This window comes from Sphaerodactylus townsendi, linkage group LG09 (genome assembly GCF_021028975.2).
Source record: "Sphaerodactylus townsendi isolate TG3544 linkage group LG09, MPM_Stown_v2.3, whole genome shotgun sequence".
Taxonomy (NCBI): Eukaryota; Metazoa; Chordata; class Lepidosauria; order Squamata; family Sphaerodactylidae; genus Sphaerodactylus; species Sphaerodactylus townsendi.
The window spans coordinates 44111032-44124618 of NC_059433.1; the positions used below are offsets into that span (position 1 = coordinate 44111032).

At 39.9% G+C, this 13587-nt stretch overlaps 1 protein-coding gene across 3 annotated transcripts in view; it reads left to right on the forward strand.

The window, feature by feature from the left end:
- MYOM1 (myomesin 1) overlaps positions 1 to 13587 on the forward strand; it is a 94020-nt gene that overhangs the window by 240 nt on the left and 80193 nt on the right. For 2 of the 3 annotated variants that reach the window (XM_048507908.1, XM_048507909.1), the window contains exon 2: positions 3416 to 3832. In XM_048507908.1, coding sequence (XP_048363865.1) covers positions 3450 to 3832 — 383 coding nt within the window. In that variant the 5' untranslated portion in view covers positions 3416 to 3449. Of the gene's footprint in view, positions 1 to 3415; positions 3833 to 6986; positions 7036 to 13587 lie in introns of those variants that run through there. The other variant, XM_048507910.1, reaches the window with a different exon arrangement.

The window sequence follows — 13587 nt, forward strand, 5'->3', positions numbered from 1 at the left end:
TCTTTTGAATTCAGCAGGGGGTGAGGGTTGAGATGTGATAGCAAGTTGGAAGAATCTTAATCAAACTTCAGGGACAAAGCAAAACAACATGAGAGACCGATAGCGCATTCCTAAGCAGAGTTACAAGTAATCAAGGTTAGAAGAGTGTGATTCAGGTTAGGATTTCATTGCTAGGGATCAATCCTAAACAAGTTTACTCAGAATAAGTCCCATTTTATTCAATGGGGCTTTCACAGAATCCTACTAAGCAAAGTGTTCCTAGCATTGTAAGATTTTAGCTATCAATATAGATAGCTGAAATACTTTTCAAGTGAGACTTGAATGAATGACTGTACAAAAAAATATTGTGAATGTGTAATATTTATTTACTTCAGAATTTCCCTGGAGATATTAACTAGAGAGCTAAGATTCTTTTTTAATTTCTATATTTCAATTTTTAAAATACTGTAAGCAAGTACTTGTAGAATTAGGTTATAAATACAATCTCTATTTCTGTCACACTGTACATGCTTCTGTAAATGTGTCATGGCAATGGTCACAGGGTTGTTAAAAAGATTACCAAACATTCATAGAATGAATAATACTGTTAAAACTGAACGCTGCAGGAGCTTGCTGGCGAACCTCCAAGAATCCACCTCAGATGCAAGAGACTTAAGTCTAGATTCACTTTCCTGTTGGGGTCAACAGGTGTTCACAAACAAATGCAGGTAGCTCTTCAATGCTGAGAACTACTGATGTAAGGGTTGGTCCTTAATGTAGCTTATTCAGCATATTAGACTAGCCAGACTATAACTGCATTAGTTGTATAGAAATTATAACAGAACCATCCATCTTTTCTGATGGTTCTGGACTGCATATGTAACATGTCTATACTACTTTATAGGCACTCAATATTTATCTGCTTCTGTACTCCAGGACCACGAAAGGCTGCATCAGCTCATGCTTCGCCTATATAATAGTACAGACTGTGTTGCAATTATTCAGGCCAAATTGAAGGACTTCCAGACCAAACTTGCTGGAGTCTGGCTAATGTGAATGGAACTATTTGAGAAGGAACAAGCAAGTGTGCTGCTTACTTAAGAAGTTAAAGAGACACGAACACATTTTATGGATTATAAGTGTTTCTGCTTTTTTTGAGTTTCAAAGCCAAGGAGCTGATATATGTGTCATTTGAAATCAGAGAATCTGTATTTATGTATACTATTTATGTATCTTTGGAATTGTTGATAATATATATTATTTAAGGAATAAATCTTGTGTTTTTTGCAAGAGAGCTAGCCTAGGGTGCAGAGTAGGTTCTTTTGCCCACCTGGAAGTTGGCAACCTTAGAGTCAGAGCTTGGATCATTCCAGATGCATTGATATGGTATAGTTATATACAATAAACTTTTGGACCCCCCAGTCTGGAATTAAAAAATACATTCTGATTTCATGATTTTACAGTTAGAATTCTGAATATTTGAAAATTTAAAATATGATTTTCATCATTTTAGATTTGTAAAAGGCATCATAAGTTTATGAAAGTTATACTTTTATTATACTTTTATTATACTTTTAGTTCTAATGCAGTACAAAGCAAAAGAGTCCTGCTCCATCTACTCATAATAAAAGAAAAAGTAACAGTAGGTAATCAGACCTTTTATAAGGATACTTCTCTTAGGTTTTCCCTAAGAGCTGTCATACTGGATGAAATTAATGATTAGTTTCCTTATTTTTAACAAATATTTTTATAAGATATTCCAGAAGAAAGCATTATGCCCCATGAGTGTACCATTCTGTATGTGTTCCTACAAACATAAATGTTTGCTGTTAACTTCAAACATAAATGCTGGAAGCCGGCCTAAGCCCTCAAGGGAAAGAACAGCATATAAATATAATAAAATAAATAAATATGCCTCAGATATCTGGAGGCCTGTGCATACATAGAATCTTGCTCCTGTTACCATAAAACTTCTCACTTCTGCTTTTGCTGAATCTTGAGTCACTTTGGCCAAGGAAAGTCCTTAGCTTGGTGCAGAAAAGAGAGGGACACATACATTGAAAGAGAACCTTGCCGTCTTTTGCATTTAAATATCTTTTGGACATTCTTTGAATGTGTATTAGGCTCCCATGGGTTATCCTTATCCATCATGCATTCATTCAGAGTTGCAAACCTTCAACAAGATTTACATGTGTACAATTGTATAGGCTCCATTTCAGTTTCCATATGAGGTCAGACATGAGGTAGTGAATGCAATCACATTCCCTCCCCCCCTCCTCACATTAAAGAAATATGAAAAGAAATAAGGAGACTTTAAGATGTACTCTAGTGCACCTGGGCTGGCAACATTGAGGAGCCACTGCTTCTGTCTATGACATTTTCATCCTGCTTGTCTGGCAAGGAGCTCACGACAACATATATTGTTTTCTTCTCCTCCTGTTTATCCTCGCAACAACCCTCTGAGACAGGTTAAGCTGGAAGAGGTGGCTAGCCAAAGATCTCCCAGGAGGGAACATTTGAACCCAGATTTAAAAGAGGGCCTTGTTAAACATGATCACCTCATTTGTTATGGTTTCCTTAGATCCTGAAAGGTATACTGCACTGGTCCCCATTTGGCATAAGAGCATAGTTTAGCATCATCTGCTCCATTCTGAGTAGCTTTATGGCACACTTTATCTTGGTGCAGGCCTCAATCAGCAAGGAAAAACAGTATTTACTACCAAATCCCATATGAATTAAAAGACCTTTTTGCCACCTTAAGGGCATTTGAAATATACTCTCACTTGGTGCTGGACTTAAATAGGTTGGAGTCAGCATACTATATCTATAACCTGGTCAACTAGGCTTTAATTAACAGTATGCCCCAGACTGCCTTGGCCTATCACTCAGATCTCTGGGGTACATTGTTATTTGGCACAGGGTCAAGACAGATCAGAGGCGGCCAGTGATGCCCCATATAGGCAACTTGTGGCATATGACCCTGACAGTTGGCTTCCACAAAAAAAGAAACTGAAGCCACCATCTTAGGGACAGTAAAGGAATATTTTCAATTAAAATGCGAACAACAGATCTAATAGGTAAGATCAAATGACTGAGTACTAATTACTAGGTGTGTTGGCACTCCATATCTTTTCACATTCCGATTTACAAATAAATTATTAATAATTTAACTAGAACTCAAGATAACACAAACATACCCATGTAAATTCTTTAGATACAAGCTCTCTGTTCTCTTGGCTATAAAATAAAATAGTATAGACTTTCCTGCCCTACATTATCATGGGCTGCTCTCGCATATAATTTCCCCCACACACTCATTTTATGCAGCCTAAATACATGATGGATTATGTATAATTACTGAAATCTTCTGGAGTTTGTAATTGAAATTCATATTGTTAACTGGTTAACAGCTGCATTTTTTATGGTGTTTCTCAAGTGTGAAGTGAAAAGTAAGCTACGAGGAATCCAGGATGTCGTTACCATTTTATCAGAGGCATCATCAACATTTTGATCGTACGTATCGCCACAAGGAACTGGAATCCACTCTAAGTCAGTACCAAAAGGAAGAGAAAAGCAAAGCTGCAATCTACACTCACGGATCTTCTGCCTATAATCAGGCAACTGCATTGGCCTACCACCATGGTTCAGCATCTTCTGAGCAACAGTCTACGTTATCCAGTCATGACCTGGATGAAGCTTACACCCATGGATCATCAGCGCACAGTAAAAGAGCAGCAGCTTACAGTCTTGGATCAGAATCAATCAGTAAAAAAGCTGAAGCCTACCGTCTTGGATCAGAGTTGGTCAATAGAAAAGCCCAAGCCTACCGTCTTGGATATGAAACGTATCAAGGGTAGGGTACATTTTTCTTTACTAATAGTGGAAAAACCACCTATTGAATTCTGTAGTAAAAATTCCATTGGCTTTAATCTAGGGTAGTGATGGCGAACCTTTTTGAGACTGAGTGCCCAAATTGCAACCCCAAACCCACTTATTTATTGCTAAGTGCCAACATGGCAATTTAACCTGAATACTGAGGTTTTAGTTAGAAAAAATGGTTGGCTCCGAGTAATGTGTTACTTGGGAGTAAGCTTGGTGGTAGTCAGTGGCTTTGCTTTGAAGCAACTGTGCAAGTCTTCCAACGGGTGAATCACGACCCTAGGAGGGTTTATTCAGAAGCAAGCCCCATTGCCAGCAACCGAGCTTACTCCCAGGTAAAGGATCGCGCTTTAGTTCTTCGCATGAAAATCAGTGGGGTTTAACAGTGCTTAACAGGGTTACCTACACTGCTTCCCCAAAACTAGCTCTTCGGTTTAATGCTAATAATCGAGCCCAGGCCAGCCTAGATGTGTGTGTGGGGGGTGACTCTGTCTGTGCATTCCCACAGAGAGGGCTCTGAGTGCCACCTCTGGCACCCGTGCCATAGGTTCGCCACCACTGATCTAGGGAAAGGGCAGTGACTCAGGGGTAGAACATCTGCTTTGCATGAAGAAGGTCCCAGGTTCAATCTTGGAATTTCCAGTAAACGAATCAAGTAATAGGTGATGTGAAAGACCCCAGAGAGCTGCTGCCAGTCAGAACAACAATGGTGACCTTCACATACCATTATTCTGACTTAGTGCAGTGAAGGTTCATGTGAAACTGTTCATTTTGGATCAAAATCAGGCATTATCTGTCATCAGCAACTATATGCAATTATTTGCTGGAACATTTAAATTTTCTTAGGCTAATGTTACATTTTGCTTTAAATTTCTTCCAGTGTAGACAAGGTTCAGTCCATAACACCACCTTTGCCTCTTTTGTTGGTTTTCTGAAGTTCAGATTATACGTTACACAACAAACGTGTCACAGTATCCTGATCTTTTATCAACGGAAAAGCCTGTGTGGAAGGTTATGAGATTAGGTGAGAGAATGGGAGGAGGGGCAGTTCCCTTCTTCCCTTCTGCCATCTTTCTACTCAGATTCCTCTTTCTCCAAGCTGCTTTTCTATTGAAAATAAAAAAAAGTTATTTTCCCCATTCTTTCAATGTGGAAAATCAGCTTGGAAAAAGAATTTTGATTGGGAAAGTGCCTGGGGAGGAAAGATTAATCAGATTCCATGTATGTGCTTTGTTTCGTACCTCATGACTGCATTTCATTTGAGGAGCGTTTGAAGGGACTGGTATATTTCTGTGCCATATATCACCTAGTTTGGCATCAAAGCCGTACAGCACTTTTATAATACAATGAAGTTAGAAAAACTGAAGCAGGGGTGACAAATCTGCAAATGTTTTGTCCAATGTTAAAATGAATTACGAATATACAACTACACTCCTCTCTCACATCATTAATGTCTTGCTTTACATTAGCTGTCAGCAGCTTTCAGAGCCGAACTACAGTTTTAAAAGAGGCGAGTCCAAGTTCCCTGAACCTAACATGTTTTCTGCAGCCTTACATGAGCTGCAGGGAATATCTCCTTAAAATAATAAAAACTACAGCCTACGTAGGCTCAGAATGACACCACAGGGGGAGGAAGGGCTCCTGGTTCCCCCCCCCCCTCCAATCTATTTCCTACTTTGAAAACCATGCTGGAGGCAGTTGGTTCATCAAGTGTGCTTCTCTATGTGCACAGATACTCAAGGAGACTCCCTCCTATCTTGCAGCACCATTCCAAGTCTATTTGGGCTCTTCTTTATTTTTATAAGTTATACCCATGGCTGCTGTGTGGCTGCAAGGAATGCTCTTTAAAAAGTGCAATATTTAGTTTTGCCTTCAGTGGCTGGTCTAGCAAGACGAGTAAGGTCCCATTGAGCACCTGTATGTTGTTTAAGAACACTCCATAGTTTGGTCTCTGAAGTAAGCTGTCATTTTGAGGTGGAAACCCAATTCCTCCAGCAACGATATCCCTGTGTTCAAGGCCTCTGCTTTAAAAAGAGAACCTTGTTAAAAGTAATTACCTCATTTGTTGTGATTGGGATTTAGGCTGGCATGTAATTACATGGGTTTAAGCGCTTGGAATGTGACCTTGTAATTGCTGGCATTGATGAAAATATGACTACATGCTTTGTAAACTAGCCATGCTATTTTGACCTCTGCAAACAGCTTTAATGGCAGGTTTTCAAAGCTAAACTGGAATACTGTTGAAAGAAAATTTTCCAGGTGGGGTTCAAAGATGCTCTTCTGTGAGATTAAAGCATTTCTGCAGCATCAAAAAATAATGATGTGTCTGATCCCCATGGACTTTCCACTCTAATGGCACCTCTCTGTGCTGCACCAACACTGTCTCCAGGGTACTTCAACCCTGAGAGAAGACTTTCACACAGCACTTTTCTGTAGAAGCCCTGCAGCTGCCAATGCAGTGCAGTGGCAACTGGGCTTCCAGGTGACAGGTTTTGTGCATTTTTCCTTTCCCAGTCCCCATGGTGCCCCCCCCCCCCCGGTTTGTTTTGGTGTCACAGAGGTCTGAAGAAGAAAAGAGGAGGAAAAGATCTTAAGCAGACCTCTTTGTGTGGTTATTTCAAGCAAACTCGTTGAATAGTTACTTACAAATGTGTGCTAATTGTTATGGGAAAATGTGTGCTTGATTGTCATTCAAGCTTCAGGATTAGTGTTGTGTCTTCTAATCTTTGCTCTTTCTGACCATTCTGCAGAGCTTCCTTTCTCCTGATCTTTGGCTTTGACTTATCAGGGTGCAACTCTGCTATGTGACTTTTGTAATAATATGGCTATCATTATCAATGTCCAGATATTGTAGCTTTTCTATGCATTGGTCGGAGGGAGACCCACTGCTCCAGCAGCTGAAGAGTGCAATTGAGGATGTCCCCTTTCATATGTCATAAGAAGCTATGTGCTTAGTCAGCAAATATTGTAAGGAGTGTAGTGATGGTGTAGAGAAGAGGGAGTACTTGGGCATTTGATTCCTAATTAGTTTGTCCTTAAGGTTCAAAGTCAACGGATATGTTATACCTGCCACTTGAATTGCATCACATGGTGGCTGTTATAAAACAGTAAGCTACTGATGTGCAGAAGCAGACTGTGAAGGGCTTCCTACCAGTACATTAAAAAGAAAGAAGAAAGGTTTGTAGTGGTATGGAGAAATTCATCTGAGCCACAATTTACGCTGTTGGTTCCCTTCCCTTCATTTTTTTCATTTATTTGAACTATTCCCTTTTTTTTTTTTTGCAAACCTGGCTGTCAAAAATGTCCCTTTTGTCTACATGTCCTCACTCCACAGACTTAAGTATCCGCAGATGGGGCCATGTTGAGAATTAGATATATTGTTATCACTTTCATATCACTGATATAAATGAACTATTGATATCATTTTGTAGTCTCTGGGGAGTTGGTATTTACCTTATTTAGGTGCTTCCAGTGTTATATTGTAAAAAATAATTGGTGCGGGGGATGTAATTTGGACTGTACAAAGTGTACTTTTGTTGACTGGTGCTTATTCAGCATGTTTCTAAATGTCTTAAATGTCTTGCACAGCTCTTTATGTACCCTAAACCTCTTAAAGGATTGTAGCCAATATTTGTAATGTTCTTAAACTGACCCTTCAGAGTTCAGGACACACCACTGTCAGATGATCTTACCCAACATATGGAACAAAGTTACTCTATATCGATTACATGATGCATCTATCAAGCAGCAAAGAAAGGGGGTGGTGGAGACCTTCGTTAGCAGAATTAAAAAAAAGAGGCTCCTGTGCATTTGTTAGAATTATGCATCTGGAACTGAAATGTCTGTCCTTGTCTGTCAGATCCAAACTGTCCATATACTGTATGTCAGAAGTTTGCAGAAGAAAACATTAGTTAGATTCAAACACAAGTTTTCTGTTAATTTAAAAACTTGGATTGGATTCTTCAGTACCAGACATAAAGCTAATCATTTTAGGAAGCCAATCTGCTAGTTATTTTCACTGGTTTCAAAGAGAAACAAATTTCCAAATTTAACCACCCAGCCAATCATACTAAGGTGAAATTCTCCGGGATTGCACTCTTCATCCATTAAATCTTCATTCATTAAATCTTTAGGCTGTTATAAGTGTCATTAGTTATAAGTGTAATCTAGTGCAGTGACAAGTCTAATGCAGTGACAAGTGTAATCTAATGCAGTAGGCAAGTCTGAAATGGTGTGTGAATTCCTGTCTGAGGATCCTAGGATAGAATCTTGTTCTTTTATGAAAACAGAGAAAGTAGACAAAAGGACTTAAACCCTACTCTGCACCAGATTAATTTGCTGCAGTCAATTTCCTTAAATATTTTTCTAGTAACATAGCTGATTTCCGTTGCTGGAGCCAGATTGTAAGTGCTGGAGTAAGATTTGAGGTAAAGGAGGATTGGTCCCCAGCCTCGAGTGATCTGATGTTGTTTAAAAGCAGGTCTTTGCATGTGAAGATAGGATTTGTTTGTCCTTTCCCTACTGTATATAAGTATATTAAACAAATATGCAAATGAATAATATTCCTTTCAGTTTGCTTGTGGGATAGGAGGACTGCCTAGGATGGGGGTGAGTGGCTGATTGATGCCCATATTCCCCTCCATCCCTGCAGCTCTGTCTGCCAGCTAGTACAAGCAGAACATTTTTCTCTGTTCCCAGCAAGACAGGCTGCTTTCGGGCACGATCTACTTATTACTGCAGGATGGCCAACTGTGCACCAGCCAGCAGATACAGACAAGGCCTTTCCTTTACCTGACCCTCCCAAGGTTTATGGTAATAACTAATTTCCATGGTCATTCACATTCAGAAAACTTTCCCTAAGCCAATGATATGTGCTATTATTAGCACAACCTAGAAACATTTAATTGCTAGTCGGGAAGATCCTGTTTCCAAGCCCCATTCTTTTTCCTTTTTGCCCAGTCCTTTCTGCTGCCTGGGAAAAGGATACTAAACAGCAAGGTGTCAGGAAAAGTGGTCAGATTACAAGTTTCCTGACTATTCACAAATGTCTGAAATACTTCTGCTTGAATTCAGAACAATTCCAATATTTGGTTGTTGTGGGTTTTCTGGGTGTGTGGCTGTGGTCTGGTAGATCTTGTTCAGAGGTGGGATCCAGCAGGTTCTCACAGGTTCCCGAGAGTAGGTTACTAATTATTTGTGTGTGCCGAGAGGGGGTTACTAATTGGTGATTTTGCCACATGATTTTTGCCTTAGTTATGCCCCTCCTCTCAGCAGTAGCACGCAGAACTTGAAGCAGTCTAGCAGGAGGTGCACCGGCGTACGTGGCAGCCTGCGCCTGCGTGCATTCGTTTCCTGCCGAAGGACCGGCACAGCGGCTGCGTCCTTGCCACAGCCCCACCCAGGAATGCCCTGCCCCCGGAATGCCCAGCCACACCCCCGTCATGCCCCGTCCAGCCCCATTGGTGCTACGCCACAGTTTGAATCCCACCACCATGGGGACCTGTTACTAAAATTTTTGGATCCCACCACTGATCTTGTTCCTAACGTTTCGCCCGCATCTGTGACTGGCATCTTCAGAAGTGTATCACAGAGAGGAGTCTGTTTCACACTGTCTGCGGGATCAGCCCTATACCCAACCTCCATATGGAGATGGGGGCGGGATGAGCCCAGGCTGGCCACGCTCACAATCTCCACATGGAGATTGAGGGCAGGATGAGCTTGGCTTGTCGGTCTTCAACTGCTCTGAGTTCCAAGCTCTGTGGGGAGCTCTGGACCAGGGCACAGTTGGGGGGCCTGCAAATATGCCCCCAAAGAAGTGGCACCTGGGGCTTGAGACCCCCCTGCTTCCTAGATACGCCAGTAGGTATTTGACCTTATAATGATAAAAGCAGTGACCTCTCCCCCAGCATGCCAAAAAGGGTGCAAACAAGTGGATTTCAACAGCATTGACTTCCAAGTAAACATGTTTAGGTATGAGCTGAAAATCTTCCAAGTCCTCTTCAGTACTCAGCTTTTAACCATGGTATGTCATGCCCTTTACGTGCCCTTTACAGACATCCACGTAACCAAGCCAATGACACAAAGAGCTATCATGATTCCTCTGTTGAGATGTTGTAACAGTTCAGATCATTGTTGCTAGATGATATTTTTAGCCAATGGCTCTGAATATGCTGGACTCACTCTTGCAGGTTGTTAAAGATAATATTTATGGTATAAGTTTTCATGGACTGGAGTCCACTTCATCAGGTTCATGAAGTGTATTATCAGTTAGAAAATACTTTGTCAAGTGAGAAAGAAAACTGGAAACATTCCCTAATAGTTTGTCATCACAATTAAAATGGTAAAAACTTTTTTCCTTTTTTGGTGTTAAACAGCAATGAAGAGGAAAGAAATCTCTTTTCACTCCTGTCCTATTAGGCGTTACTAATGTAGGTTCCAATAATTGGCTAGAATGCAATGTTTTCCAATCTGGACTCAGATCACTGTACTTTGAATTAGAGATCTATAGCAAAATAATGAACCTTAGAATTAATTTTTAGGAGGGGAAACCTATGATGTGGATATACCAGAAAAACAGGAATTGTTTATTTGAGCAGAATAAAATACATGCATGAAGTTCTGAATGGGGAAGTTATATGGGGTTGTTTCTAAGTGTAGGATTTGCAGATAATCTGATTCTGCGTGGCTTCAGACTGACCCAGACTTCTAGGAGGGACCCAATTGAGTAGGGACCTAAACACAGATCCAGGTTAAGAGCCAGGAAAAGCTTGTGAAATCTACCATGCAAGGCAGAACTGAACAAGGAAGACAAATGTCAAACTACACCGCATTGTAGAATCACTCATCATCTGATCACTGAATACAAACTAGTGGGCTGTTGCAACTCAGGATATATTGTAAGATAATAGAAAACAAAACATTTGATTTTCCTACACTTGGCAGGAGAAGGGGAATGTTGATGAGGCTGATCCAAGCCATCTCATTGGGTGTGTGGAGAGGTTTCAGAGCAAATTTCTTGGATGGGGATTAGGAACCCCTCCAAATAAGGAAAGGGAGGGGGAAAGGGGTAATAAGGAGGTATATTAGATGTGGGTTTTTCATGGGATATCATTCAAGAGACAAAAAATTTATTATTTAGATTGCTGCTATCACTGGGATTTGTTTCATTAAGTAGGGCTGTCCAAGAACCAGAGAGGCATAGTGCCAAAGGTACCTTGATTGAGATGAAATACTTTGACAAATGGTATAAAAGTTTCACTGCCTGAAAGAATTAAGTTCTGAATTTTGTGCCAGTGGATATCTCTCTGGATTTGTCAGCGTGCTATAATGGAATCAGAGTGAGGTATCTCCACTCCTGCCTATTTTCATGCCCATCTCATTACTCTGTAAAGTGGCCTGAAAATCTTGTTTTCTGAGGTCTAATTTTGTGTGGTAAAAATGAGCTTGTTGTAGGTCTGAAATGTCGGGGAACTGAGAAAGAGGCTAACAAAATGGAGGCTTAATGGTCATTGTAGCAGTTTTGTAAGTTTGCCCTGACTTCTTGTGTCCTGAAATGCTTTCTGAAAGCATCTAACAGTAACCTATGATCATTAGGTGTTGGCCATAGCTATCAAAATTCTCAAAAGCAGATTCCAAAATCTTGCCCTTCAACTGATATGCTGCAATTTGGTATATGAAACAGAATCTCCCCAGAGAAAACCTCACACACTCTCCAGTTTCAAGAACAGACTCATGACCTTTCAAATGTTTTTAGCCAAATGTTTGTATTTTTCAGGACAGTCTGAATTTAAAATTCCAGGCCTGCCATGGATAGTTCATCCTGTTTCTGTTATTATTAATGTGCATGATCCTGATAAAATTGTTAAAGTTTAAACCTATCCATTATCAGGAAAGGGGCTTGAAAGCAATGTCCTTTCTTGCTTCTCCTTTGGATTAATAGTTACGACGTTAAGATCATTTATATCTCTATGCAGATAATCCTTCCACATGTAAAGGTGTCCTGTACTTATTGAAGTACAGTTTTTTACTTTGTTGCAGAATATTTGAGAATGGTAAATAATCCAAAAATATTCTTTGGCTTGTGCAGGTGTTTACATAACAGTTAAACTAAAGTTTAGGCATCACCACTTAGACCTCCACTTCGACCTGCTCTTGCTAATTCCCCTCTCTAAAAGGGACAGATTCCCACCGTTTCAGGTAACAAGATCATTCTCAAAATTTTATTCAGAATACATTTCAAATGAGGTATCCAACATTGCTCTCATATTTCTGTGTCTGGAGGTATATTTGAAATCTTAAAATTTTACTAATGGTAGAAATTTGCTTACCTTCATGAACAACTATTATTAACAGCAACAAATAGCAACATAGATATTTTCCTGTTACCTGTTTTAATGGCCTTGTTGAGATCTACAATTCTGACATCCCTATTTTTTAAAAAATCACTAGTGTAATTCAAGTTATTATGTTGATTAATAAAATCCACACATCCCTGTAACTATACACAAGTTATGTAACACTGTGGGGCCAGAGCCGCGTCTCTGGTCCTACACAGCACGATTAGTTTTAAGAAAAACTTAGTTAGAAATAAAAGCAAAAGACATCTGACATTAGAAAACAGACAGTTTTTACTTAGCAGAATATAGATGAGATTACAGAATGTGAACTCTCCCGAGGAAGAGACACGCCCGGTGCCCTCAATTGAGAGACACGGATTTTAGAACGTTACAGAATACAGATAAGTTACAGAAGGTGACCTCTCCCGTGGGAGAGGCCCTGGTGCTCTCAAGCGAGAGACACGCCCAGTAGAGGAAGAGCCTTAATTTTTATAGATGCAAAGACGTCACACGATCCATCCCCTTACTCACGTATTACAAGCATGTACCTTTCAAAATCTTATTGGTCAGAATCTGTCTCCTGGTCACAGTAAGACAGCCCCTTATTCTACTACGTGTTCACATTCCTTCTGTTACTCAAACGCTACATGCTGTTAGCTTATGGCCCTCTATGCATATGCAAAGGACAGTAATAAAACTAGATTGCTGTCTTCAAGAAAAACCCATTTTGCTAAGTTTTCTCCCAGAGAGAGAGGCAATGCAGGCTTAACATACTTTTAGATCATAAAACTTACTTTTGCCATTCCCCAGTGTGAAATGTTAAAACATGATTCTAACACTTATACAATGATTCTAAGACAATAGAATTATAGTGAAATACAAATACATGTGAATTACTCATTATCATTTGTGCTCTTTTAACTATAGAGAAAAACACTTTGTAATTTAACTAATCACATTCATTTCTAACCCAAAAACAGAGTTATAAAATGCATTTGTCTTCTGTCACGTAGTAGCCTGTAGTTACAAGATCCCAAAGATGTTATCTGTAGTTGCCTGCATTTTCACTGACAAGCTTTGACCTACTGCAAAAATGCAGGCTTTGGGTCACTTACACAGAAGCTCCCATTTTGATTCTTTGCTTCTTTGGTTCATTTGGATTTTCCATATTTCTTGATTAAATACAATTTTTATACACATTCTGATCCGTTCCCACAACACTGTACTTCTGTATTACTCTTCTGCAAGACAAATGATCTGCATGTGGCCCCTACAATCATGTTATGAGTCCTGAAGTGTTGTTTCTTATTAAGCTAGGAAAAGAAATCAGTAGCACTTCAGCATGTGTCTGCCTTGCATTTCCATTGCAAGTGTGCCAGAGTGGAGAGGATAT